Genomic DNA, 27100 nt, shown 5'->3' with positions numbered 1-27100 from the left:
GTGTTTTGCCAAATGTGCTTCTGGGTATTATGCAAGAAGTCAACTAGTTGATTTTAATGGTTCCTTCTGGCCTTACAATGCATGAATCTAAATTCTACAAATCTAAAACTTTTCACCTACTTCCTTCAATGACTGACAGCACCATGTATATTTGATTATGCAGTGTCAGCCTCACTCCTTCAGATGGAAAATCTCCAGCCACTCTCACCTTTAGCCCGAACATGAAATGGATGCGCAAAAGAAACATGTTACATCCCAATGGACAGACTACTCAGGGATGGGACAAAGACTTCCCTTTATATTTCCGGGCATATCCCAACTCTCAAGAGATGTGAAAAATGGGGTCCAGGTTTCCTGTTAAGGATGGTCGAGTCTCAGAAGGTTTGAATGGATGTTATTCTGGAATATAAAAGAACCCATGGAAGCGCCTGCTAGCCCAGTGGTTCTCAAACTGTGGGTTGGGACCCCAAAGTCGGTCGTGACCCCGATTTAATGGAGTTGCCAGGGCTGGCATCAGACTTGCTTGGGCCCCGGGCTGAAGCTGAAGCCCAAACCCCACCACCCAGGGCTAAAGCCGAAGCCAGAAGGATGCAGGCGGGGTTCAGGTTACAGGCCCCCTGCCTGGGACTGAATCCCTTGGGCTTTGGCTTTGCCCTCCCCCGCCCCCCTGCATCCAGGGCGGTAGGGCTTGGGCTTTGGCTCTCTCACCCAGAGCGGTGGGGCTCAGGCTTCGGTCCCCCCTCCTGGGGTCATGTAATAATTTTCATTGTCAGAAGGGGGTTGCGGTGCAATGAAGTTTGAGAACCCCTGTAGCCCATCCCTTGCCAACAAGGCTTTAGCTCCCACCCACTTTCGCCCCTCCTCTTGCAGCCTCAAGCAACCTTGGGTCTCATTTCCACCTTCCCAAAAGCATCTCTGACTTTCCCTACAGTCTGGGCTACCCTGTCTCTTCTAGGGTCCCAGGTACAAACAAGTTTTGGAGCAGGATTCATTAATATATGTTTGGGTCCAGGTGCCTACACTGTCCACTTGCATCTGGTCTAGGGAGCTACAGAACGGAATGCAGAACCATAGACTGCATTGTGAACCAGAGCTAATGAGACCTTACAGCAGAGGCACCCAACAGCAGGTTATGCTATGCTATACAAAGGTAGGAGGGGGAGAAGCTGATATTCAAAGGGGGAGGTGGAATTCCCAGGCAGACAGGCATGTTACAGGAGGCCTCACACCAGTGCACTAGTGAGGGGATGGAACTGGATAGAGGGGATAGTGACTCGAGTATGTTTTCAGGGACTCTGCTTGGGGTTACTGAACTGATTCCCAACCTCACCAAAGGATCCACTTTGGACTGATTCAAAGAAAGGCCTGAACTGATTTTAGTCTTAAGTATTGCCAACCTCTCACTTCCACTTACAAGACTCTGTAATTATCTTTGATTTTAAACACAAACTCTCATTGACTTAAACAAGGTGGCACCTTAAAGACTAACAGATTTATTTGGGCATAAGCTTTCATGGGTAAAAATATATACACTATCAACAGAACATTCTGTAATTGCTATGGATACAAATGAATTACTGAACAAGAGGAATATGAAATAAAAACAAATGTTCATTCAATTAAAATACTAAAATATATATTAAAAAATAAAACAGATTTTTATACACAAATGCATGTGCAACATCAATCAGTCATGCTATCCTTGATGAGACATTTCCAAAAATCTAATAGAGTACAATAGATTGTATTTGGTACATAGTGAATTAAAAATGTCAAATGTCAGTATCCCTTCAGGATCTTCATTCCATCAGGCCTGGAATCCTGTCTCTAGCTGCAGCAATTGTCAGTACTTGATGTTTTAGGGGAAAAAAAGGGGGGGGGAGGGGAAATCACAATGCACCTGGCTAGCTGTGTAATACTACATAACAGAAAACAATTCCTTCCACATCCTTGCTGTGATCAATTTTTGCCCTGAAGCATGAGAATTCGTCAACTTTATCATTATCACTGGTCACAGAGAATTAAATAGAACACATATTCTCTGTCTACTTGAGAGTGACTTAGATGAAGAGAAACAGCAAGAACGAATGAAGTAGGGACTGAGGCTAAAGCCTTGTGATTGTGATAGTATAATGTGCACCTCGCTCTGCCAGGAACTGGAGTCTGACGGTGAGAATCCCAATTCAAGACAGCACTTGAACACATGCTCGGCTTTACGTATATTTAGATGCAGTCTTGAATCAGGGCCTGAGTCACTTCTTATAGAAATCAATTAGCTGTCAAAAGATAACCGCTTTTATTCACTGTCAGCGTTAGCAACAGTCAAACTGGGAATTTAGAAACAAAAAGGTCTTGTATACTCCTTGAACCACAAGCTCCCGCTAAATGTACTTTAAACCACCTGGAAGTGGACAGAGCACAGGCCCGGCTGGCTGACTTAGAATCTTGGCACCGTCAGAGTTTCTCATTTAATTGCAACTTTGTCTCTGTTTGCATTTAACAGGTGGGTAGACTGGTTCTGAGCAACCCGCTCAACAATATTTAACATAAATCAAATTAAAAGGTGTTTGCTTCCATGAGAAAAGTAGGTGAAAGGTCCTGGGTAGCATGTTAGGTCGGATGGATTTTCCCATCACAGCTACGCCAAGCTGTAAAGAGCAAGGTAAAATACCTCCCACGTACAGGGGCACGTACAGCCTTGGTGTAAGTGGATGTAACTGTTCTGAAGTCAAGCAGGCTCAGCTCCATTAGATCAGAGCTGCATTTTTCCCATACAGTCCTGCATTTTAGACGCATACTTTGGGGATGGTGCTGGATGGATTGCAAGAATTTCTCCCCAGCTCTGTCTTACTCCCCCCCCCCTTACACCCCTCCTCTCCTTCTCTCCATCATTACACACATACACGTCTGTATCCAGAGGCTATAAATCACTGCACCCTCCCCTTTCCCTGGAAGGAGGTTTCTTTATTGTGGAGTTTATTCTTTACTGTGACATTTTTCCGGTCTTAGTGTGTATCCAAATCCTGAGGTCCTTACTATACTTTTACTCAGTCCCTTACTCAAGGACACTCTTACTGAAGTCAATGGGAATCTAATGGAGTAATACACGCAAATTTGTGAAGCGTTCCATATTTTTATGCTCTAATAAATTTGTTAGTCTCTAAGGTGCCACAAGTACTCCTGGTTCTTTTTGCGGATACAGACTAACACGGCTGCTACTCTGAAACACTGAACAGGGATCTCAAGCTTTGCACCCTGCTAACATAAGTCCATAAGTTTAAAATCAGTAGCGGACAATCAAAGAGGCTATATTTGCAAAAGCAGTGAGAAAGTGCATCGTGAACTTAACACATTGACGATCCCCAGCACTCCAACCGATTGCCCCATTCCATGAAAAGCTGCTACATAAAAGGGTTTAGTAGCCATGCACTTTACCATTTAAAATTGTTTGTCACCCACCGGGGAATCGCTAACCATATTTCTGCCTGTAGAAACATTAAGTGGGGCTCAGGGATAGGAATAAGACTGTTTCATCCTTCTATAGCCTCCAGGCCTTGAAATTCAAGGCCCTGTACACATTTTGGTCAACTAAACCTTACAACCCACCTGTGAATCCTGCACCTATTATTACAGATGGGAACACTGAGGTTCAGGGAGGTCGTTCTGTGCCAGAGTCCTGGTTCTTGGCTGGAAGCTTTTGCCAACCGTGAACCAGTACTTTGGCATTCACCCTTCAGCTCTTGCAAGCTGTGACGAAGCACTCTGGCACGCACCCGCTAGAAGCAGTTGCAAGCTGTGAGCCAGCATTCTGGAATTCTAATCTGGAAGCGCTCACAATTTCTGTGCTAGTGAACTGGCATTTTCATCTAGCAGAAACTCGCAGGGGAGATTGCAACAGCTGACGGTGATGGAAAAAATTACCCCTCTCTGTGAACAACCTACATGGGACTAACTGACTCATTCTTAACCACCTTCCAGTAGAGGTCATGCAGATTGTAAACATCTGGCCACACACACCTTACAACTCTCCAGTAAAGGTCATGCAGCCAGTCCAACAACTGGTCAATTATTGGTTAATTGGCTGCTTACAGTCTTAGGACCATGATGACCTGCTTTTCCTTCTACAACAAACCACAAGATGAAAGCTCTGGTATGGTAGCCCAATAGGCAAAAGAAGCATTTTTGCCAAAGTAACCATTTTGATTATTGTGCTTTCAATATCAACGCAGGAAATAAGTATTGTCCAACAAAGGATTGACTTTTGATGGGTCCTAGAGATATTTGTGGTGACCCTGGCCATTTCTATATTCAGAGACCCAAATATAGATGCAGAGGGCAACATCTGCATTTGGAAACCATTTCTTTGAGTAGATTGCCATTCATAGTCAATTATGGATGGGATTTTCAAAAGCATTCAAGTGTTTCTTAAGTGACTTAGGAGCACATATCCTGCTGACTTTCAACAGGACTTGTGTTCTAAAGTCATCAAGCATTTTTGAAAATCCCACCTTGTGCTGATTGTTAGGAGTATTGCTGACATGTTATGACCGATATGGGTTAATAGGTCTCCTTCTTTAACTCTGTAGACTTGTGTTCACCACAGAATTAACTGTTGCCCCGAACTCAAATCCCATCCAAGCACAAATACCCTTAACTTGAGTGTGGTGGTGCCATTAACTCGAGTTGGCTGGCCAGACAGGAGGTATAAAGCTTGAGTGACCACAATTCATCAGCCGCTAACACAACCACACTGTTCAGCTTGAGTGTTATTTCAGTGTGGCTTCTTTACGCGAGTGTAGATAATTCTGCAACGAACACAAGCCCTACATCTTTGTCCCTTCATTTTGGGAGGGCGGGGGGAACTGCTTATTCTACCTTGGTATTTCTACTAACGTGGCCATTATCACCATGGCATCTGCGAACCGTACTGACTTTTTGCTTCATTATCAGTATATTTTATCATTTACATTTGATACAGATTGTTCACCATTAAGACGTCTATATTTACCAGTTGCTCCCATAGCATTACATGTCAGGTATTACTCTCTACATAAGAGTAGGAGAAATCTGCAATATTGCAAATACCCCTACGTGGGAACCTTGATAAATGTTGACTTTGTAATGTCTCCCATTTTAGGAGAGGTGCAGAATGCTAAATTATTGTTAGCAGCAAGATTTTGAATTACACATTATTGGAAAGATGTGACGACTTCTCCTAAGGAATTGTGGCATAGTAAAATATGGACTGTCCTTGTAATGGAAAAGCTTCCACACCAAGTATGTACACAAGAGAAGCACCAAAAAGATGAGTATTTAGAAATTTGGTCACCCTTGTAAGAGTACTTAGAGGAGGAAGGCTCCTTTTTAGCCAAGTTCTTTGAATATTAATCGGCTTTTGAATAAGTTATAAGTAACGTACAGTGTGTTATGTTAATATTTTATTGTAACTTTGCCTTAATAAAAAGTTAAAAATAATAAAAATAATGTTTGTTGGCACTCAGAGTATAATTAAATGTTTTACTATCATTAGCGTGTATCCTAATATTCCTAAGCAGAAAGTCCTTCGTCCTCAAGAAATAAATTGGAGCGCAGGGTGACATTTTTCACATTTGTAAACAAAAATAAAATAAAATTCCAGTTTTTTTATTTGGAGAGGAGAAAACACTTCTCTCAAGATTTTCGTCAAAGTTTTTAACTCGTTATAGAGCTGGCTGCAATTTTTCTAATTTAGGTGGGGAAAAAATGAAGAAGAAACAAAAACTCCTGAACATCTCTAGTAGACTCAAGGGACCAAGTTCTCCCTTTAGCTGCATACATGAAGCTTCGCTGACGTCGGGGTGACACCCACAGTACGCCCCTGAACACTGCATGGGGTAACTGAGCAAAGAATTTAGCTGAAGGAATCAAAACATCCCAAAGAAACAAGGGACTTCCACAGTCCTGTGGGATAAAACTACCCTTTTAACACCACAAGAATTTTCAGTGCACAAGACTCTTCTCCATCTCTCTCTCAAAAACAAATTTATTGCATTAAGTGCATATATGCATTACATGTAATGTAAAGCTTTTAAAGAGCCACTGTCAAGATATTATTCGTATTTACACATTCTTTCCTCCATCTCCCTTACTGTTGTTTATAGATCTGGTTGAATTTGTTCCAGCTTCAACATTTCAATGAAATTCAGGGGGAACAAAATAAGGACAAACTTTGATTAGGTTTTTCTGAAATCCCCCATCAATATTTTTTAACTAACTTAGAGCTGGTTGAATTTTTTGGTTCTCAAAATTTTAATGAAATTTCAACTCCCCCCCCCAAAGGGCGGGGGGCAAGAAGGAGGAGAGACGTGTGCGATTTTGCTTCCTTTTATTGACTAACTCTATTATTTATTAGAACCCCCCTGGGAACGCATCGCAGAAAAAAAGTCACAATTGGTTCTCAATAACTGACCACCTCAGCACAGATCCCAGTGGTTGACTAGGCCACTGTTGCCAATTTAATGCAGCAGCCTAATGTGTCATACCACAGCTCCTCATGATCCCTACCCCGCACCCTTTTCCTCATCTCACCTATTCCCTTCCTCTGCTCTACCGCTCCCATTCCAGTGACCCAAATTCTCCTTCCCTCTCACCTTTTGTCCTCAGCCATACTCTACCGCCTCCCTTTTTCTACCTCATCTCCTCCTAATCTAGTGCCTGTGGCGGTAACTATCCACCCTAATTGTTGATTTAACATAACAGTTTTAAAACAGCAAAGATGAATGTACTTAAAAAGTCATTTCAAAAAGAAAAGAAAACTAACCAGACGAGTATATAGCCAGCAAAGAGAGTGAGACAATGTTGGACCGAGCCCTTAGACTGCAAGCTCCTTGGGCAGGTACAAAGTCTTATTTGTCTATGCTGCACCTTGCACTCTTCACACTTAGGCTATGTCTAACTGCAATCAGAGATGGGACTGCAGCGTGTGTAGACATAACTAGATCCAAGCTAGCTGGGGTAATGCCAATAAAATAGAGGTGAAGCTGCAGCAGAACAGACTAGCTACTGAAGTACATACACACGGTCCAGGGTGCATCTGCACTCTCGTGGCTTCACTAGTATTGAGCTATCTACATCAAAGCTAGCTCAGGCATGTCTACAACTCTGACTGCAGTAAAGACATCCCCTTAGAAAACAACAATGGAGACCAAATTGTGCTGTCCCCACTAGAGGTGGGAGATTCCACGACGGGGTTGGGGTACGTTGGCAGGGATGGAGCGGGCAGAGTTTTCTCTAGGGTTGCTCATGCTGACTCTGGATAAATAGTGGACTTCATTCTCCAGAGTTATCAGTTCATCACATTTCCCCAGCACTAAATTCTATTGTAAAACACAAAAATAGGATCATTTCCCTTTGAGATGAAAATCTCCCAAGCAACAAGAAAGTGAATAGTCAATAAAAGAAAGAATCTGAAAAATCCAGTCAGCTTCATTTGGTTGTGAGAAAAACAAATATTGTTTTAAAAAAATCACTGTGTTTAGGGAAGACATTTCTATGGCTCACACCTTGTTTTGATACCACATTGACCATACTTTCATTGGCTGCTAAATGCACCACAGGCAGCTATGGAGGAAATGGTGAAGAGACCATCGCTCTCAATTTTCCTCATTCTTCTTGCATTTTGTGCAATACGAGTGAGGTAACTACTCAAACAAATAGCTCCAAGAAGGAGAAAGAGGAGATTGAAAGAACCAAGAAAAGTTCCCTTGTCACTGTCTTGCTTTGTGTCTAGCTGTTTTCCTCCCAAAATAACCTCCCAGGACAGCGACCCCCCAGTGAAGGTTCCTTCCAAAACATAAGTGCCTTTGCAAGACATTTTTGTGCTTCATTTCCTTTTTCTTTTCTTTTCTTTTTCTAATTTATATTTTATTGACCCCTGCCCAAATAAAAGAACCCTCCCCATAAAATAATAAATTAATGGAAAGAGAGGGAAAGGAAACGGGGCAGGGAGGGGAAAGGAAAATCACACCTAGGTTTCCTTACACTAGGAATTAAATTAAAGATTTATAAAAAGTCAGACCAAATCTTTTCAAATTTGTCTGAGGTCCCATTTCTCCAAAGCATTATGCACTCCTTAGCTGCCAGGTTAGCCAGGTCGCTGTGTCAAGCTTCTATCCCTGGAGGCAGTCTGCTCCTCGATCTAAGCAATACGAGTCGGTTGGCTATAAGCACTCATCTAGAGTTAGAGAATTTCCAAGATGATGGGAAGTAATTTTTAAAGACCAGCTGTAGCCTGTTATGACTTCCTGTCCCAAAAGACCCTCACTAATTTAGATTGCATGTGCCAGGCCTACAACAAGGATGCATGTATAACCTTCAATCCTAGCCAATGTGGAAGTTCCTTGTAAAACGTTAAAAGCTCCACTATGAGTAAGGTTGATTCATGCTTCATTTTCTTTTCTTGCTAGGTTTCCCTTACATTTCCTTTATGAACAGGGCTATCAAATTATTAGGTACAGAATGACTGGCTCAGAAGTTGGTAATAGGCCTTGGAGACTTTCCCCTCTAGTTCGCTAGTTGAAATTAACCCAACCGTAGTTTTTGAAAAATGTTGTCATCCAGTGACTGCTTGGTGGCCTGTGTGAAATGCGTTGGTGAATCTCAGCCCATCTGGCAGTGAACAAATGTCCGCATCACAAAGATCACCACCGCAGTTGACACAAACTGACAACTTGCTGCTGTAGCAAACTAAACAGAGGCACCAAGGACTGAAGGAGGCACAGAGAACAAACTCCTCCCTCCCACTCAGCTGAAGCCCCTCCAGCTCAAGACTAAAGGACACTAATGGACAGGCAGCCGGATCTTTTGTCCATGCTGTTATTTGTTATATGGATGGTGCAGAAAATATCAAAGGGAGTCGTTTGCCTGGAACAGGAGCAGAATATGGCCCACCACTTGCAGCTGGGAAGTAAGATCTTTTTGCGTAATGATTCCCCACACACATTTAACTAACACTGATTATCTTTCTTGTGTGTCTAGTGCAGCCTCACATGAACCTGGCACTTTCTCTGTTAGGCTCGGCGATGTCTGACCTTCGCGCTGGTGAGGGGGGACAGAGGGTGCAAGCAGCCTGCTTGTTGTGCTCCTCCACCTGGTCCTCGTGCTCTCCTGAGCACAAGGTCGGCTTCCTGCTAGGCCCCTTTTGATTACAAGCCACTCCAAACAGGATGGAATGGGTGGAAGCAGGGCCAAGGGTTAACATAAAGGGAGCAAGGGAGAGACAAGGCAACATCTCCCCGTACTCTGTTAAAAGGGTGATTTTTGCCCTCCCTAGCTTAAGGGAGCAGTGCCTCCAAGCAGCTCCCCCTCCTCCTTGGCTGGTACAATGGGAGCTCCCTCTTCTGTTTCAATCTGTCTTCACCACTGATGCACCAGCCAGTGGAGCTGGCTGGCTGCAGTGTGGGCACGCTGCCTCACTCAGCCTCCTAGGGATGGTGCTTAGGTATGCTGCTCTTGGTCTGTGTGGCAATACATCTCCCTGGCACACAACACATCCTGGTTCTCCCCATGGAGTGCTGTCACTTGGCAGCACTCTCAAGGATGAGCTTCACAACATCAAACCAGTCCTTTCTTTTTAGTTTTGGTTTCAGGAAGAATCCTCCATGCATTCTGCCTTAAGGAAAAATGTCGCTTGATAATCAAGAGTGAGCCTGCCGCAACCTGCCAGAGCCAGACGCCCTTCCCAGATCAGGTGTCTGAAATCAGAGCTTTGTGGCTCAGATCCACTGCTACTGTTAATGCAATGAATGAATGAAAACTGGGGTTGTTATTTAACTCCTGCTCCCTCTGCTGACTCCCTCAGAGAGGGAAGCAGCACACCTATAAACAGCAGCTTGCGAAACCACATAAAAACACAGATCCATTCACAAGGCCACACAGGTGTCTGCTGATCTCGGTATGACACAACAACACTATTGTTAGGGATGCAGGTCCCGATTCAGCAAGATACTTAAGCACGTAAGTATCCCGCTGAAACCTACAGGACTACTCAAAGTTTAGCACACACCTTGCTGAGACTCCAGTCCAGCAAAGCATCTAAGCAGATAGAATCGAAGAATTGTGGGGCTGGAAGGGACCTTGAGGAGTCATCTAGTCCACCCCCTTGCACTGAGGTAGGACCAAGTAAACCTAGATCATTCCTGACAGGTGTTTGTTCAACCTGTTCTTAAAAACCTCCAGTGACAGGGATTCCCAACCTCCCATGGAAGCCTGTTCCAGAGCTTAACTACCCTGAGAGTTAGAAAGTTTTTTCTGATATCTAACCTAAATCTCTCTTGCTGCAGATTAAGTCCATTACTTCCTGCCCTATCTTCCGTGGACATGGAGAACAATTGACTAAAGTCCTCCTTATAACAGCCCTTAACATATTTGAAGACTTATCAGGTCCTACCTCAGCCTGCTTTTCTCAAGACTAAAAACATGCCCAGTTCTTTTAATCTTTTCTAAACCTTGTACAATTTTTGTTGCTTTCCTCTAGACTCTCTGCAATTTGTCCACATATTTCCTAAAGCGTGGTGCCCAGAACTGGACACAGTACTCCAGATGAGGCTTCACCAGTACCAAGTAGAGCAGGACAATTACTTCCCATGTCTTACATACAAACACTTCTGCTAATACATCCCAGAATTTTAGCCTTTTTTTCAGCTGCATCACATTGTTGACTCATGTTCAATTTGTGATCCAGTATAACCCCCAGATCCTTTCCAGCAGTACTACCACATAGCTAGTTATTCCCCATTGTGTAGCTGTTCATTTGATATTTTCCTTCCCAAGTGAAGTACTTTGCACTTGGCTCTATTGAATTTCATCTTGTTGAATTCAGACCAATTCTCCAATTTGTCAAGGTCATTCGAATTCTAATCCTGACCTCCAAAGTGCTTGCAACCCCTTTCAGCTTGATGTCATCTGCAAATTTTATAAGCATATTCTCCACTGCATTATCCAACCCATTAATGAAATAGTACCAGACCCAGGACTGACCCCATTACCTATGCCCTCCCAGTCTGAACCATTGATAACTACTCTTTGAGTACAGTCTTTCAACCAGTTCTGCACCCACTTTATAGTAATTTCTCCTAGACAGCATTTCCCTAGTTTGCTTATAAGAACGTCATGTGCGACTGTGTGAAAAGCCCTACTAAAATCAAGATATATCACCTCTACTACTTCCCCCACATCGACTAGGCCAGTAACCATGTCAAAGGAGAAAGTAGGTTGGTTTGACATGATTTGTTCTTGACAAATCAATGCTGGCTATTCCTTATAACCCTATTATCCTCCAGGTGCTTACAAACTGAATGTTTAATGTGCTTAAGGCCATCCCTATTCAGCACAACACTTAAGCATATGTTGAAAGTTAAGCATCTTTTTAGGTCCCATTCAAATCAATGGAACATATACTCATGCCTAAAGCTAAGCACGTGCTTACATGCTTTGCAGATTAGGGACAGAGTGCAGAGCTGGGTTGTCGTTGCAGACAACCATCAAATCCATTAGATCCTAGGTCTGAACCACAAACACTTTCACCAATATCTCCCATCTCTCCTCCACCTCCAAGACCACTGAATGTCCCTTCTATCACTGCTAACCTAATGTGTTATAACCTAATCCACCTATTGAACTGTGTCATAATGCTAGATCATGAGCTCTCTGGGGCAGGGACTCTCTTTGTTTTACTCCTGTGTACAGCTCCATGCACAATGGGTCTTCTAGGTGTTACCACAATATAAATACATAACAACAAAACAAGGGTGTCAACTGGTTTTAAGAGGAATTGCACGAGGGCATAGCTGAGGTAAGAATTTGGCCCACACATTTCAATACAGGAGAAAAACAAAACAAAATGTGATAATTAGAAAGGCTGGATTATTATTTTCCTAGACAGATGTTTAGAATCTAGAGGAAACATCCATTAATTCCCTTTTTTACATTCCACGGTGATGGGAGCTACATAGATGAATTAGATTAATTCTCCTCCAGAACACAACAATATTAAGTTTGGTTAAATAATCAGCCTACATTTACTGACAGCATCCCTCTAATTTTGTGTACACATTTAAAAAAAAATAAACTCAAACATTTCGGAGTTTGATTCTCTATCATTTGTGGCAGCTGATGGGGAAGGAAGATTTGTATCACTGATTATTTGTTAGTTCTTGAGTAACCATGGGGTATTTGTGAAAAGGTTCAAGAATTCCAAAAGATTCACTGATTTTAAAACATGAAGGGCTCATTCATATTCATATTCATGCCAGGAAATGAATAATTCACTATACTACACACCATCCTACCATTAAATAGCTATCCAGAGACTGGAAACAATACTATATGCTTTAGGAAACCAATCACTCACCACAAATAATGAACATTTTGCAAGCAACCCAAAGGCTGAAGACTACTCCAAATATTTCATGAATGACAAATATATTAGTGGTCATTGGGGTTAGTTTGTGATCTTAAAAATAGTTAAAATGTGCAATAAATATTATTCATAATGAAGATATGGAGGTATTATTTATTTGTATTGCAATAACACAACAAGGCCACAATCAGGGATTAAACCCCCATTGTGCTAGGTGCGGTATACACATGTAATGAAAAGACAGAATCCCTATAACTAGTCTCTGACATAATTTTTTTGAAAATCACCACCACTATTTCTACAAGAGAGATATTGCCCAAACAGCACAGAGATCACTCAAATACCGCTATGTGTAACAGGAGGGTGAACGTTTGGTTGGCATCTCTAAAGCAACAGTCTCAACCCTAACCTCTTTCTACATTATCTCATCTCAGTCTCATCGTAGTCTGGGGAATTAAATATGGATTCTTATAAGTTCTATAAAAGTAGCATTGTTTCCTTTGTGATTCTAAAGATTATGTGGATTCCTTCTCTTGAACTGGAATAAAATTCTAATCGTATTTGACAGTGCAGATGGTCTGGCAGAATATGTTTCCCGCTTCACTAAAAGCTGGTCTATACACAGTTTTTGTACTGCTTGGAAATCTCAATAGTTACAAGGTTACAACCCTATAATGTAGCTATACCAATAGAGTTTATTCCTATAAATTGAAGGGAACAAAATATATGGGTCTAAGTCACCTTTAAGCCACTATAGTTGCAACTACACTAGGGGGTGTCTCAGTGTAACTATTTCAATAATAAAACCACAGCCCCAAACAAAAGAGTTAAGCTAGTACAAAAACCATGGGTAAACTCAGTTTAAACGTTTTGGGTGCTCTGCTGCTGTATATTGTGGCTAATCTGCAATTTTAACACTGATCCTCAGGCAGAATGGTCACAATTTATAGAACACATTTCTTCCATCTCCTATTCTTTGCCTGCAAAACCTGCTAGGGTGGCACTGATAAAATTCCAAACCATGGATAATTACTAAAAATCATAGTCTGGCCTTTATCTTTGCAAATCTGTGGATGTCACAATACGCAAGGACACCGAATCCTGATTTCCATCTACCAGTTCTTACTTGTTCCTGGATTACAACTCTGAGTCCCCTGTTCATTGTTCTTCCTGGCTCACAGTTTCTATTTTGTAGGCCCGTCTGCACAGTTTTCATCATATCATTTTCAAATTAGATATATTTGCCCTTGCATCCCCTAGTTCCCAACTCAATCAGATCCCTGGCTTCCATTTCTCAATTTGCAAGTACATTTCCCCCTCATCCCCAGTCCCAATTCTCTGTTTTTAGGTCTATTTGGTTCTGTTTGTGTCCCCCAGGCTTCTAGTTCTCTAGTCCCTGGTGTGTATTTTAGCAACGTATAGGTTAATTTCATTGCAGTGTACTAATTTACAGGTCTGGACTCACTGGAGATGTTGAACAGAGCATTACTTTTGTGAATGACATATATTGTGAAATCCCAGTTACTTATTTACATACGAAAGAGTTTATATTGTAGCTGTTCCCATTAAGGGCCCAATCCTTTCTCACTTAAATCAACAGCAGAAGTGGGCCCTAAATAAAATTAGAATAAAAGCCTTTCCATTTATCTGTCTGTATATTTATCTTGTGCCATTGACCACATGATCCAAGGGCCAGTTGAATCATGCTGAGGACAGGGAATTAGGAAACATGAACCAGGAATTAGGAAGCTGGAAAAGGAATCTGCTTCAGTTTCAGAATATTAGTCATCATATTAAAGAGACTCGACCCCCATTTTATTTGGAATTTGCTCCTGGTTAATTACAGTACGGATTTGATCCTGCTTCTGTAGAAATCAAGAAGTGATTCACTGTTGATTTCAATAGGACTACAGCCTATATATTTTTAAAGGGTCAGTGTCAGTGATTTAGATTAGCAACTTTAATCGCCTATCAGAATTCAAAACTCATGCTAGCGATTATGTATCTTAGCAACATACAGAACAGTGCAATTCAGTAGTTTCCTGAGTTATGCCATTTAAATGGCCCATTATTGAAATACTCAGCCTTACTGCAAGACCAGTTTAGTCCAGTTAGAAAGGAATGTATTTTTTCTAAAAAATATAGTAAAAAGGAATCTTCCCCATATTTGATTTGATACTTTAAAAAAAAATCTAGAACGGGGGGGGGAGGGGGGAGAATGAGTCATTTCTCGTATTCTGGCCTGGTGAGAAGTCACGTAAGCATTTTATATCTTTTATCCTGATTTCCATTTCCTCCACCAAACATCAGCAAAGACAGAAGTTACCATTGCTTTGGAATGATGGGAAATGGAATTTATTTACCTGTACCTGGAAGTTCTTCGAGATGCGTGGTCCTCGTCTGTATTCCACACATGGTTATGCATGTGCACCATGCTCTTGAGTCCAGAAATTCTAACAAGCAGTGTCTGTTGGCCTGCAGATGCACAGTATATCTCCTTGTGCTTCCGAACTAGGGCATAAAAGGCAGTGCGGGCTGACGCCTCTCCAGTTCCTCTTCTTACCATGAATCCAATAGGATCCGAAGCAGAGGGGATGGAGAGCGGGTAGTAAAATACAGATGGGGACCTCATATCTCAAAGGACTTCCAGTTACAGGTAAGTAAACTCCATTTCTTCTTTGAGTGCTCGTCCCTATGTGTATTCCACATATGGGTCGTTGTCAAGCACTGCTCAGACTGGAGGGTGGTATGAGGAAGCCGGCAGCAAAGATGTTTTCAGTACTGCAGTTCCCAATATTGCATCCATAGCAGAGGCCTGAACTAGTGTGTAAGCCTAGCAAACATGTGGCTGGAGCTCCAGGTGGCTGCTCCGCATATGTCTAGTATTGGAATGTCCTGCAGGGATGCTGTAGAGGCGGCTTGTGCCCTTGTAAAGTGTGCCCTGACTCTGTCAGGACGAGGTATGTCTATTAACCTGTAGCATTCGATGATGCACCCAGAAATCCACGGAGAGATTCTCTGAAAGGATACTGCTTGACCTTGCTATGGCGAGAAAAAGTCTTGGTGATTTTCTGATAGGTTGGGTGCTTTGCAGGGCACAATTGAGGGAATGAAGTCTTCTCTCTTTAGCAAAAGTGTGGGGTTTTGGAAGGAGAACAGGCAAGGAGATACTTTAGTTGAAATAACCTTGGGGAGGAACTTAGAATGGAGGCAAATGGATACCTTTTCCCTGTGAAAAACCATGTAAAGAGGGTCTGCCTTGAGGGCTCCCAACTCACTAATCCTCCTGGCCAACGTGATATCAACTAAGAATGCAACTTTCATGGACAGTTGTGACGGATCTTTCTCAGAACCTGTGGTAGTTCGGGAATGGGAAGGAAGGCGTACCTGAGATAATTCATCCATGACAGCAGGACAGTGTCACCCTGGGAGCTGTGGCGCATAGCTCCTCTGGAGCAGTACAGAGAAAGTTTTCTGTTCATTTGGGACACAAAGAGATCCCATTGAGGTGTACTTCACTTAGTGAATATTTCTCCAGGACAGAGTCGTGAATCTCCCACTCATGGTCCACAGAAAAGTGCCTGCTGAGGTTGTCTGTTAAAAGAGATCTGAGCATCTGGAAGGTATGCAGCTTGGATAGTGGTGCAGTTTCTGGGGCACTCCTTCCTGATGCTTGGAGATGAGGCAATTTCTGAGACGCTGAAGTAGTATCATCCTCGGGGGTAATAATGTTCCTCAGGAGGGCTGGGCCGGAGATGATGGGAGACTCCATATGTCCTGGTGTCTAGGGAGTTTTGCGGTTGGGACCAATGGTTCCAGCACATCTCAGGAAGTAGTATGGTCCTTGGACAAGCAAGCTGGTACCGACGATGAGTCTGGACCTGCACTGCTATATGGAACTGGTGAGTGATGGTCCTTGTGTTTTGGAGCTAGCATCACTGATGGAACTGGCAGATCTTTCTTCTTGTGTTCTTTGCCCTCCAGCCTGGAGGTTTTCAGTGGTGCTGGTCCCTTAGGATCGACGCATGAAGGCTCAACTGCACTCGACAGGCTCGGGGAGGGATTGCGACTTTTGTGGATGGTCCTGGATGGGGATCTGTCCTTGCAACCGTGAGTGTGCACCTACTCTCATAGGAAGCCCTGGAGGAAGAGTCCTTGGGCTTAGGAGCTGCAGACTCCGCTTCTAAGCTCATACTTCAGGGGGCTCGGGGTGCTGCTCATCTGTTGGGGCCAATATACAGGGGATCTCCCTGGCCCGGATCAGTGTGGGGCCATATAGCTTTCTCCATAAGATGTTTCCTTAGATGAAGCTCAAGAGCAACAAATACTGCACTTTGCAGAGATATGCATCTCACCCAAGCAATAGAGGCAGTGTTGGTGATCCTCACTCTCAGAGAAGGTGCAAGGGCAGGAGATACAATTCTTGAACACTGGGAGTCCGGGCATAGTCCCAGACCATGGGCAGGGAGTCCCCAGTACGGGGGAAAACGAGCTATATTAACTATACTATAAAACGCTAGCTATCCTAATATAAAAGATATGAAGTATAAAACTATTTACAAATCAATTTGCAGGTTCTATCAGAAAAACTGCAGAAATCTGTGGACATAGGATTCCGACTCTGGTCAGCAGTGGTATGAAGGAACTGAAGAGACATCAGCCCGCACTGCCTCTTATGCCCTCGGTCAGGAGCACGAGGAGACCTACTGAGCATGTGCAGACCAACGGACACTGCTTGTTAGAATTTCCAGATGTGGGTGCATAGCGTGCATACATACCTGCGTGCAGAATACAGGTATAAAAAGTTTCATAAATCTTCTCTCTCAGAGCATATGGTATTTCACTTGGAGAGCTTGTGACTGATGCAAGATAAACACTTAAAAAATTACCCTGTTCTGATAACTGCACTTGCTTAGAAAGCCCTGGGCAGCAGCTGCCTCTCTTTTTTCTTTTTTACAACCTCGGGTTAAAAATCAGAGCAAACAAACCCCAGCTACACCAAGAATAGAAAAGTCAAAGTATAAACTTTTAAAGGAGCACTCTGCCCCTTATGATATTACAATCCAAAGTTATTGACTGAATATATAGCACCTATCCTGTTGGTACCTGAATGGCATAGTGATGTTATTTTTAGAGACCCCGTGCAGATACACGTCAGATCACTTAAAGGAGTGTAAATGACAAATGTTGCCCACACCCTTTCTGCCCCACCACATGTTTTGAAGACACTGGGAAATCATTTGCAGGAGGTCAATGCTGGCGAATCTCTGAAGGAAACTCATTGCTTTTAACAAGGTGAATAATGTACCTGTTCCTCAGTTGGAAGCAAACATTGCAAAGGAATAATTAGAAGCTATTTGACCTGAAACCCACATGCCCATTACTGTGGTATTTTTCCACCCTACTGCAGGTGAAGCAGAAGATGGGCTGGACCTGAAAGAGGAGGGGAGGAGTGGCAGAGCAAGTGCTTATTTATAAAGGGACATAAAGAGCACTCTCTCCCCACAGGCTTTGGAAGGCAAACCTGTCCTGCCTGAAGGATGCCTAAGTGCGGGGAGGATTCCAGCTAACATTGGCTTTCCAGTTGGGAAGAGGCTACAAACCCTGCGAGCTCTTGCACTCTGACAGTCACAACGATTCTGAGCTACTTGCATCTTGTGTTCATCATACCACTTTTCCTTTTCATCCAAGCACCTTACCTCAGTATATATCTTCCTGCCTGAGAGATCCTTTGCTCCACTAGAGCAGGGAAGGAATAAACTCACAAAAATGGGAAAGGTGAGTGAGCGTTCACTGAAACAGCTGCTATTTAAACATCTGGTTTCTTCTGCTAAGCTCTAAGAAATAGAATTTATTTGAGAAATTAAAAATGTATGTATGTTTGAAATGCTTTTCTGTATACATGCCTGCTAAGGCAGGAGAAAAAGGGGTCAGAAATGCAGGTTATTGTGTTTCATAATGATGGGAGATCCAAAGAGATTTCTGTCTTTCACTCTGTCTTTGCAAGCAGTTCTAATGCTAAGTGTTTTAAACCCAGAAGAGCAGAAAGATCAAATAGGAAGGGGAAATACTGTTGAGAATGTCTCCTTTGCAAATGGATGAAAGATCAAGCCAATATGAGAAGGTCTGAGAATTCAGGGTTAAAAGGAGGAACCCCCAAACCTTTCTAGGAACTAAAAGGAGATCTTGCATAGGAGGACAGAACAATTCATTAGCTTTTACTTATCTCCATGAATCTTCTCTCTTATGTCTGCTAAAGTTACTATAGTCCATAGAGTTGTTTACTAGTTTCCTCTCTTCATGGAGACTTGAAAAGCTGAGCAGATTTTTGGTGGGATGGGGAAAGGAAGGTGGAGAAAGATGAGAGTGAAAAAGATAACTCCAATAGATAACCCCAGCTTCTGTATCTTGCCCTGCCCCCCCATGCACCTCAAAAAAAAAATAGTCAAAATTGCAGCATTCCTCAAACTCAAGTGCACCTAGGGGTTGAAATGTGGCTCTTTTTGGTAGTTTTTAGTTCAGAAACATAGGAATTAATATTTTCTCATGTGCTTATCAGATGATATACACACCCATTATTTTAGCTGTTTGCCTTTGTATTTTTTTTAATTAAAATGTTCAGTTTTAAACAAATCTGCTTTTGTCAGTGTGGAAGTCCAAACATGGAAAAGCGTTCTGCAGAAGTTTACATATATGTATTAGATACACATTGTATGCAAACATAGCCAAGTAGAACAAGCCACTACCTGAAGTTCAGCCAATAAGTATGATTCAGTCTGAAACTCAAAAGATTAATCCCTAAGGAATCCAGTGAGAATGGGGTCAGCCGATAGCTCTTCCAAAGTATGGCAGGCAGTTTACAGAATAATTATGATCTGGAATTATGATTATAGAAACTGGTGAATTAACAACGCAGGAAGCCTGCCCTTAAGTCTGGGCTATTAGCTTGTAGTGAGGAGGCAGCAGAAGAAAACAGCTTATCAATAAATCTAATGCAGTTAAATAGGTTTGGCAGCTTCTCTGTGCCGGGGGTTGCTATTCAACTGCTGTATATACCCTGCAGAAAACTGGCAAAAACTGGGCTAACAGTTCACCAGCTCCTGATCTGTTCTGTGCTCTGTGCACAAGGAAGCAGAGTTCTCCCAGTATTCTGTGAACAAGAGGATCACTCTGACTAGTCAGTGCAGTTTTTGCCTCAGGGTATCACTATATGACTGAGAGGCCAATTAGACAGTGCTGCTAAATGTCATGATTTTATCATGAGTGTGACAATATGAGGTGTTTTTTCTTAAAGGACAAGCTCCTGGAGTCAGGTGAATATGAAATCTTAGCTTTTATTTGGAAAAAAAAAGTTAAAGATGAAATCACAAATCCTAAATATGCCAACAGCAGAAATTAAATAAAAAATCCCACATTTTGTTATTTTTAAAATTTCATGATTTTTAAGGCAATCTAATGACTTTTGGGGGGCCTGACTCATGATTTTTGAGTGATTTGCATGGACAATGGATCTTGGGCAATATTTTTACCCTAAGGGCCAGATTCTCAAACTCACCTAAATTGCCCTATCTCTACTGAAGTTCATGGATCTATGACAATTTGCACTAGCTGACGATCTGGCTGTCACTGTACGTTAATGCTATAGAAATTTCAGGTACAGGACAGCACCAGGAACTATCAAATTCCCAGGAGGAAGAGACTGCAGCCACCTCTAAAACATGGAAAGCTTAGAGGTCCTGGCTAGGCACAGTATTTCCCACTCCTGTTAGCTACAGTACCTATGATCACATGGCAACACGAAGCGTAATAAGACCAGTTAGACCTAACTTGCCTTCTCATTTCTGATTCTAGAAAAGGTCTGACATTTACTCGGTCGAGATCCATGGCACACAGGATCTGGAGAAAACAGACAAGGAAGATGAAGAGGAAAAGTACAAAGACCTGAAAGGCAACAAGAAAAAAAGCAAGAAGACAGATGACCTTAAGAAAGAACTGGACTTGGTGAGTGTTCTTTGGCGGGGGGAAGGGGGGCATATTTTGCTCCTATTGATGGTGCAGGATCAAACTGACCTGTATAAACAGAACGATTCTTGCAGAAATTAGCTGGTGTTGGAACAGTATCTCCTTTATTCCCAGCACTTCTCATCAGGTCTGCATTTTCCTAGGTGAAGTGGTTATAGCAGGATTTTACCATCACCTCTTTGGGTAAGGTTCCATTGGCATAGAGCAGACTGACAGAAAGATAGAAAGGCAGAAGCCAAACCTCTCAGTTCAGAAGCTGGTAATGGAGATATCCCATCCCATCTCCTAGAACTGGAAGGGACCTTGAAAGGTCATCAAGTCCAGCCCCCTGCCTTCACTAGCAGGACCAAGTACTAATTTTGCCCCAGATCCCTAAGTGGCCCCCTCAAGGATTGAACTCACAACCCTGGGTTTAGCAGGCCAATGCGCAAACCACTGAGCTATCCCTCTTAATATGTCTAAGAAATGTGTACCAAATTGAAGTGCAACTTTTTCAGGCTGAATGATTGCAGAGTGGATTAGTTGCTAGAGCTCTGGGCTAGGACTCAGGAGAATTGAGTTCTATTCCTAGCTCTGCCAATGACTTGCTGGGTGACTTGGGGCAAGTCATTTCCCCTTTCTTTGCCTCAGTTTCCCCACCTGTAAAATGGGAATAAGGATACTGACTTCCTTTATAAAGTGATTTGAAATCTACTGATGAAAAGTATTAGATAAGAGCTAGGCATTATTACAGTACCTTCAAAGGGCACTGAGTTACCACAAACGTGTTTCCAAGGATTCTACTAATAGCAGTACTTGCGTGGTGCTTTTCATCTTTCAAAGGTCTTTACAAACACCAAGTAATTAATTCTCAATATCCATCTCCTCCAATGAAGTGAAGGAGTGTTCTTATTTTCATTTTACTGATGGGGAAACTGAAGCACAGATAAGTTAATTTACTCAGTCAAAGTGACAGAGAGTCATTGTGTCAGAGCTGAGATGAGAACTTGAGTTCTTGGCTTCTAAGATTGAGTTCAGAATACTATACTATGAGTAAAATTATCAAAAGTTCCTAAGTGATTTAGGAACCTAAATTCTATTTTCAAAAGTGAATTAGGTACCAACAGGTCAACAGGACTTAGGCTCTCTGGTGCCTATGTCACTTTGAAAATGGGACTTGTGCACTTCAGAAAATTTTATCCCCTGTCTCTCTCCAAAACCAAAATGAAGTCCACAAAATTCCTGTTGGATTGTGTTTCTATCATGCCTAGCACAATGGGCCTCTGATCCATGACCAAGGTGCTTCAGTTCTACTGTAGTACAAATAAACAACAATTTCACTCCAATAAACTAGATTTCCAACAGGATGAGATGGAAACATTAATAATCTCACTGTCATATTTTAACACCTCTGATGTAAGTTCTGCCTTTTATAGTCCAGAAAAGGAAGAAAGTATAGTTAAAGGATTTGTGGGGGTACCATCTGACTCATTGGGGTCCTTGGCCATGTTAACCTCACTGTGACTCGGTTCCCCCATATGTAAAATGGCTATATGTCTACTTCACGGGGGTATTGTGAGGCCTAATTAAAGTTTGCAAGCTCCTCCTACTTTTTTTAAATGATGCTGTTATGAGGGGAACTGAGGGCAAACTGCTGTCATGTTAATGGATGATCTGGCCTGTTTGCCAACCCTGAGAACATCCCTTTACATCGAGCATTTAAAACTCCCATACTGTTTCCTGAATGGTATCTGTTTGATCTCTGTACTTCCTCCTTCCTTCATTCCAATTCCGATCTCTGTAGCTACACCCTACATTTAATCAAGTGCATTATACCCATGGGATGTCATTGCAGGGAAAGGAGAAAAGTTGTCAAGTCTCCCCCTACAACCACCCCTTTCTACCAATGGCAATAACCTGCTGCTTCTGGCTAGAAGACTGTAGTGCATGACTGCACATGAGACATGTTACTGCTACTGTTCAGACCCCATTCCTATCAGATAAGGGCGACGATTTTTAGTACACACATACAGACACTGTAGCACTTCTTAATTCAGCATGTTGACTAAAGTGCTTAGTGTTTTGAGGCCTACAGCATCTGGGGATTTTAAGATTAGTTATCTTATCTAAATGAAGCAGAGTTATTCATCATAACCAGCATCACACAGGATATGTCTACACTATAATCGGAGGTGTAACTGTGTGTAGCAGACACACCTGAGCTAGCATCGATTGAACTAGCCTGGTGTAACAATAGCAGTGAAGCGGCGGGAGCACAAGCTAGCCATTTGAGCCCTAGGCAGGGTTATATGGAGTGCCGTCCAGAGGCTTTCTCAGACCCAAGTCCACCCAACCGGACCCAAGCCTGAGATGGTCGAGTCGTTTTCCGACCTGACCCTAAACCTGAGTCAGCGCTGCCACCACTTACTGCCCATGGGGTTGGTATAGTGGTGGCCGCGTGTGCTGGCAGCTCCATGCCCCACTTCTGCCCCCTGCTGCACTGGACGCATGTTGCAGAGCAAGAGGCACTGCAACTCCAAGGTGAACACAGCACAGCGAAGTGGCGGTGGCCTGTGGGAGTGGGGCACGTAGCCCTTGCGTGCCAACCCCACAGGCAGGAGGAGGAGAGCTGATCTGAGCCCGACAGGGTCGGGTTATTTTCTGAACTACCTGAGCCCCACACTTGGGGTCAGGTCCTGTCAGGTTGCAGGGCTCTGCTGCAGTCACACCTCAGATTGCCATGCAGACATACCCTGCAAAGAGTTTCTCTGTGGAGGAGGCTGGGGGGAGAGGGAGTTACAAAAGTGCTGAAAAAATGAGGACGCCATTTCCCAATGCTAATTTGCACTCCACTAGCTTTTAAAACCTGACAAACTCAAAGCACTTTACAAAAGTGGGGTGGATATTTGTTGTGACTCCCATTTCACATTTGGATAGGTACAGAGAGGTGATGCGACTTGTAAAAGGTCACACAATGAGTAAATGGCAGAGCTGGGATTAGAACCCAGAAGTCCTAGCTCTTCAGCTACAGCTGCTCAGAAAAATTTGAAATTTTGATAAAAAACTGTTTCAGGGAGGGGAAGGGGGTTTGAGAAAAAAACATTCCCTGACCATCTCTACTCCCAGTGTCTCATGCTAAGCCAAAAGATTGCACTGCGTCTATTTTTGTATGTAGATGGCTACCCATCACTGTAGTCTCTGATCTGTCAAGTATTTCAAAATAGAAATTATGCTTTAGTGTCTAAGATGATGGATGACCTGCAGCCATGAAAGGGGAATTTCCAACTCCATCTTCCAAGTATGCAGCCCTGTATAATTAGTTGTGTGGTTATGGAGGTGAGTCTTGCTTTCCTTTGAAGGATCAAGCCTTTACCACCACTCCTTGAGGCATACCACCATATACTGGCAGCTGGACCAGTAGCCAAGAACCCAGGGCAATTTCAGTGCTCCTCAACCCCAGAAATACTGAATTTTTCAGACCCATTTTAAGACAGTCTGCTCACTTCTTTTCTCTCTTTCTTTTGGCCTTCAGGATGACCACAAACTCAGCAAAGAAGCGCTGGAGGAAAAATACACTACCAGCATCAGCAAGGTGAGTGAGTAAGATATGAGCAAGGAACGGTATGAATCAAGTATCCTTAGTTCATCTGTGGCCTGATCCAAAGCCCACTGAGCTCAGTGGAAAAGCATTGATATCGGCTGGCTTTGTAGGAGCCCCACAGTCATTATTAAAACAAAACATTTTACAGGCAGGAGGTATTAACTCTCAATAGATACTGAAAACAGAGATCAGCCCAGATAGAGTGATTCAGATCTGGATTTTGATATGAATATCTCTGAAGTTTGAAGAAATTTCTGAGCATTTTAAATCAACACTATTGGAAAGCTTGGACCCCAATGTTTGGACCTGATCTAAACTTTCCCAGAGTCTAAGGGAGTTTGGACCCGGTATTCAGAATCGGATAGGTCTCAATCTAAACAGATGGCTTCAGTAAAACAATATAGAATCATAGAAATGTTGTGCTGAAAGCGACTTCAAGAGGTCATCCCTGCACGCTGAGACAAGTAACCTAGACCTTGACAAATGTTTGTCTAACCTGTTCTTATAAACGTCCTGTGGCAGGGATTACACAACCTCCTTTGTAAACCCATTCCAGGGCTTAACTATCATTATCGTTACAATGTTTTTTCCTAATATCTAACCTAACTCTCCCTTGCTGCAAATTAAGGCAATTACTTGTTGTCCTACCCTTGGTGGACATGGAGAACAATTAAATACCACCTCCTTTATAAAAACCCTTTACATATGTGAAGGCTCTTATGTTCCCCCTCAGACCTCTCTTCTCTAGAATAAATATGCGGAGTTCTTTCTACCTTTCCTCCTAGGCCTTGTTTTCTAAATCTTTCATCATTTATCTTATATCACAACTGTAGTGAGAAAGCTCACTGCAGATGACTTTACCTTTAAAGAAACCCGTGATTAGTGGAAGTCCATGGACTTGACTTCCTATTGACCCCCCTAGGGGATGCACATGCACATCATGGCATTAACAATACTTAGGTATGAAAGCACCTTGAAAATATAAGGTCACAGACTATGGACAATCAAACCCCTAGTTGGGGAAGAAAGAGAGAAAAGCAAAGTTCCAGGTTTCGAATATGAAGTCTGCATTGTCTAACTCAATGTTTACAATGTTTTTTTCCATTTGCAGGGTCTCACTAGTGCAAGAGCAGCAGAGATTCTGGCCCGAGATGGTCCCAACGCTCTCACTCCTCCTAAATCCACTCCTGAAATCATTAAGTTCCTCAAGCAGATGGTGGGAGGGTTCTCCATCCTCTTATGGGTGGGGGCTTTGCTCTGCTGGATTGCCTTCGGGATTCAGCTTGCTCAAGGCGTTGCTTCAGCATTTGACAATGTAAGTACTATGCCAGCTATCTGGTCATCACCTCTTTATAGTCTGGTAGGGCTTTTGAGAGAGCTGGGGTCTCCAATCCTCCTACTTCAGTATTGAATCATTCCAATAAATGACCGATTTATTGGTATACTCTGTCTGCTCTCTCTTTATCTATCTTAGGCTTTTGTATTGCTACCCATCACCATAGTATCTAAGCACTTTCAAGTGCAACAGTGAAGTCCCTAATGGACTTTACGGAGTCTGACTCTTCTCCTCTTTTGGGGTAAAAACTCTGCTTGGAGCATGTTCTCTTTGTCTGCTTCTGGTTGGTTGGTTGCAGTTCTTGCTTTATTTTGGAGATGATAGATGGGGCTTTGAAGACACAAAACAAACAAACACAGCTTAAGTGTGGTGGTGGTGGGGGGGTTGTCTGTTCATTTTTATGGTGGCCTCTGCATCTCCTGTTTTGGGGTAAAATCTTCAAAAGCACCTAAAGGATTTAGAAGCCTAAGTTCCATTTTCAAAAGTCATGTCGGTGCTTTCAGAATTTTATTCTTTGTCGGATGAAGAAATAATAAAGTATCATAAGGCTATTCAGTTACTACTCCCAATCCAATAGTTTCCAGGAATTACTGGAATTCTCCTGAAAGCACTTATTCCTGTGAGCTCTGCAGCCCGATGTCTAAACCCAAAAGATTCAAAAGTTTGGATGAGCACCCAGTCTTCTAGGTGCAAATCCAAACTGGAGGGTGTGTAGTTCATCTCCAGCCTTCTAATCACGTGCTTCCACCCTGACCCCCAAACAGCTGGCTTGGCCTCCATTTAGATGAGATTCTTATGAAAACTCTTAAAATCCTAGTTTGTCATTTGAGGTCCGTACTGCTTATTAACATGCATGAGCAGACAGTAGAATTCCACAGTTCTCTCTTAACCAGTTAAAACTTGTTCCACCTCTGCCTGAAGAGTTTATTTTATCAAATTGTGTTATTATTATTTGTATCAGGAACAACAGTAAATGTTGTTTTTAAACTAACTGGAATCATTTCTCTTATCGGTCAGCTGTACTTGGGAGTAGTCCTCGCTCTGGTTGTCATCCTCACCGGTATCTTCGCTTACTACCAAGAGGCTAAAAGTACCAACATCATGGCCAGCTTCAGTAAAATGATTCCACAGGTGAGTGGCCAACTTTCCTCTCTGTTTCTGAAGAGCAAGGCATCAAAACAGTTGGAGGTTGAAGATTTTAAATGTATTAATGGCACAAAACTGGCCTCAAACAGCCTGTGTTTAGAGGGGGCACCCTCTTTAATAGTGAAGGGAGAATTAAGTTTCCCTTTTAACTCAATAGTGGCTTTGCTCATGGTATTCCCATCATAGAATTCAGCCCCCAGGGCTTTCAATGGATGAGAAGCAGAATCCGGTCTTAGAATACAGAGTTGGGAACTAATTTTTCTCCAAACTCCATCCTTCACCAGAAGGGTCCAGATCAGTCTTGGGCAATTTATCCTCTCTCTTACTCAAACATGAGATCCTTTAGTTTGTTTTACTGGTGTAACCCAGACTAATGTTAACAATTATCAAGAGTGCCAAGCATATGTGGTATTGTATGAACATGTATTGCTACCAGGCACCTTGCCCAATGAGCTTGCAGCATAATATGGAGTTACTGCTCTGTTAGGTTGAAAATTGAATTAAAAAAGAATTCACCAAAGAGAGCTGGGCAGCAGTATGATTACAGCAAGGGAGACCTCCCATTCCTATTCCCAGCTCTGTTACTCATGGTGTATAATCTTGGGCAAGTGGCAACCTC

General features: G+C 42.7%; 1 protein-coding gene across 2 annotated transcripts in view; it reads left to right on the top strand.

Moving 5' to 3' along the window:
• The first annotated feature begins 11382 nt into the window (after positions 1-11382).
• Positions 11383-27100, top strand: part of ATP12A (ATPase H+/K+ transporting non-gastric alpha2 subunit) — a 32690-nt gene continuing 16972 nt past the window's right edge. Inside the window, exons 1-5 of one of the 2 annotated variants that reach the window (XM_026657910.1) lie at positions 11383-11391; positions 20249-20398; positions 23931-23990; positions 25111-25314; positions 26353-26466. In XM_026657910.1, coding sequence (XP_026513695.1) covers positions 11383-11391; positions 20249-20398; positions 23931-23990; positions 25111-25314; positions 26353-26466 — 537 coding nt within the window. Of the gene's footprint in view, positions 11392-18166; positions 18176-20248; positions 20399-23930; positions 23991-25110; positions 25315-26352; positions 26467-27100 lie in introns of those variants that run through there. The other variant, XM_026657909.1, reaches the window with a different exon arrangement.

This window comes from Terrapene carolina, unplaced genomic scaffold (assembly GCF_002925995.2).
Source record: "Terrapene carolina triunguis isolate 2854851 unplaced genomic scaffold, T_m_triunguis-2.0 Scaffold374, whole genome shotgun sequence".
NCBI classification, from domain to species: domain Eukaryota; kingdom Metazoa; phylum Chordata; order Testudines; family Emydidae; genus Terrapene; species Terrapene triunguis.
The sequence above is the reverse complement of the archived record's forward strand: the minus strand, read 5'-3'. Positions and strand labels throughout refer to the sequence as shown.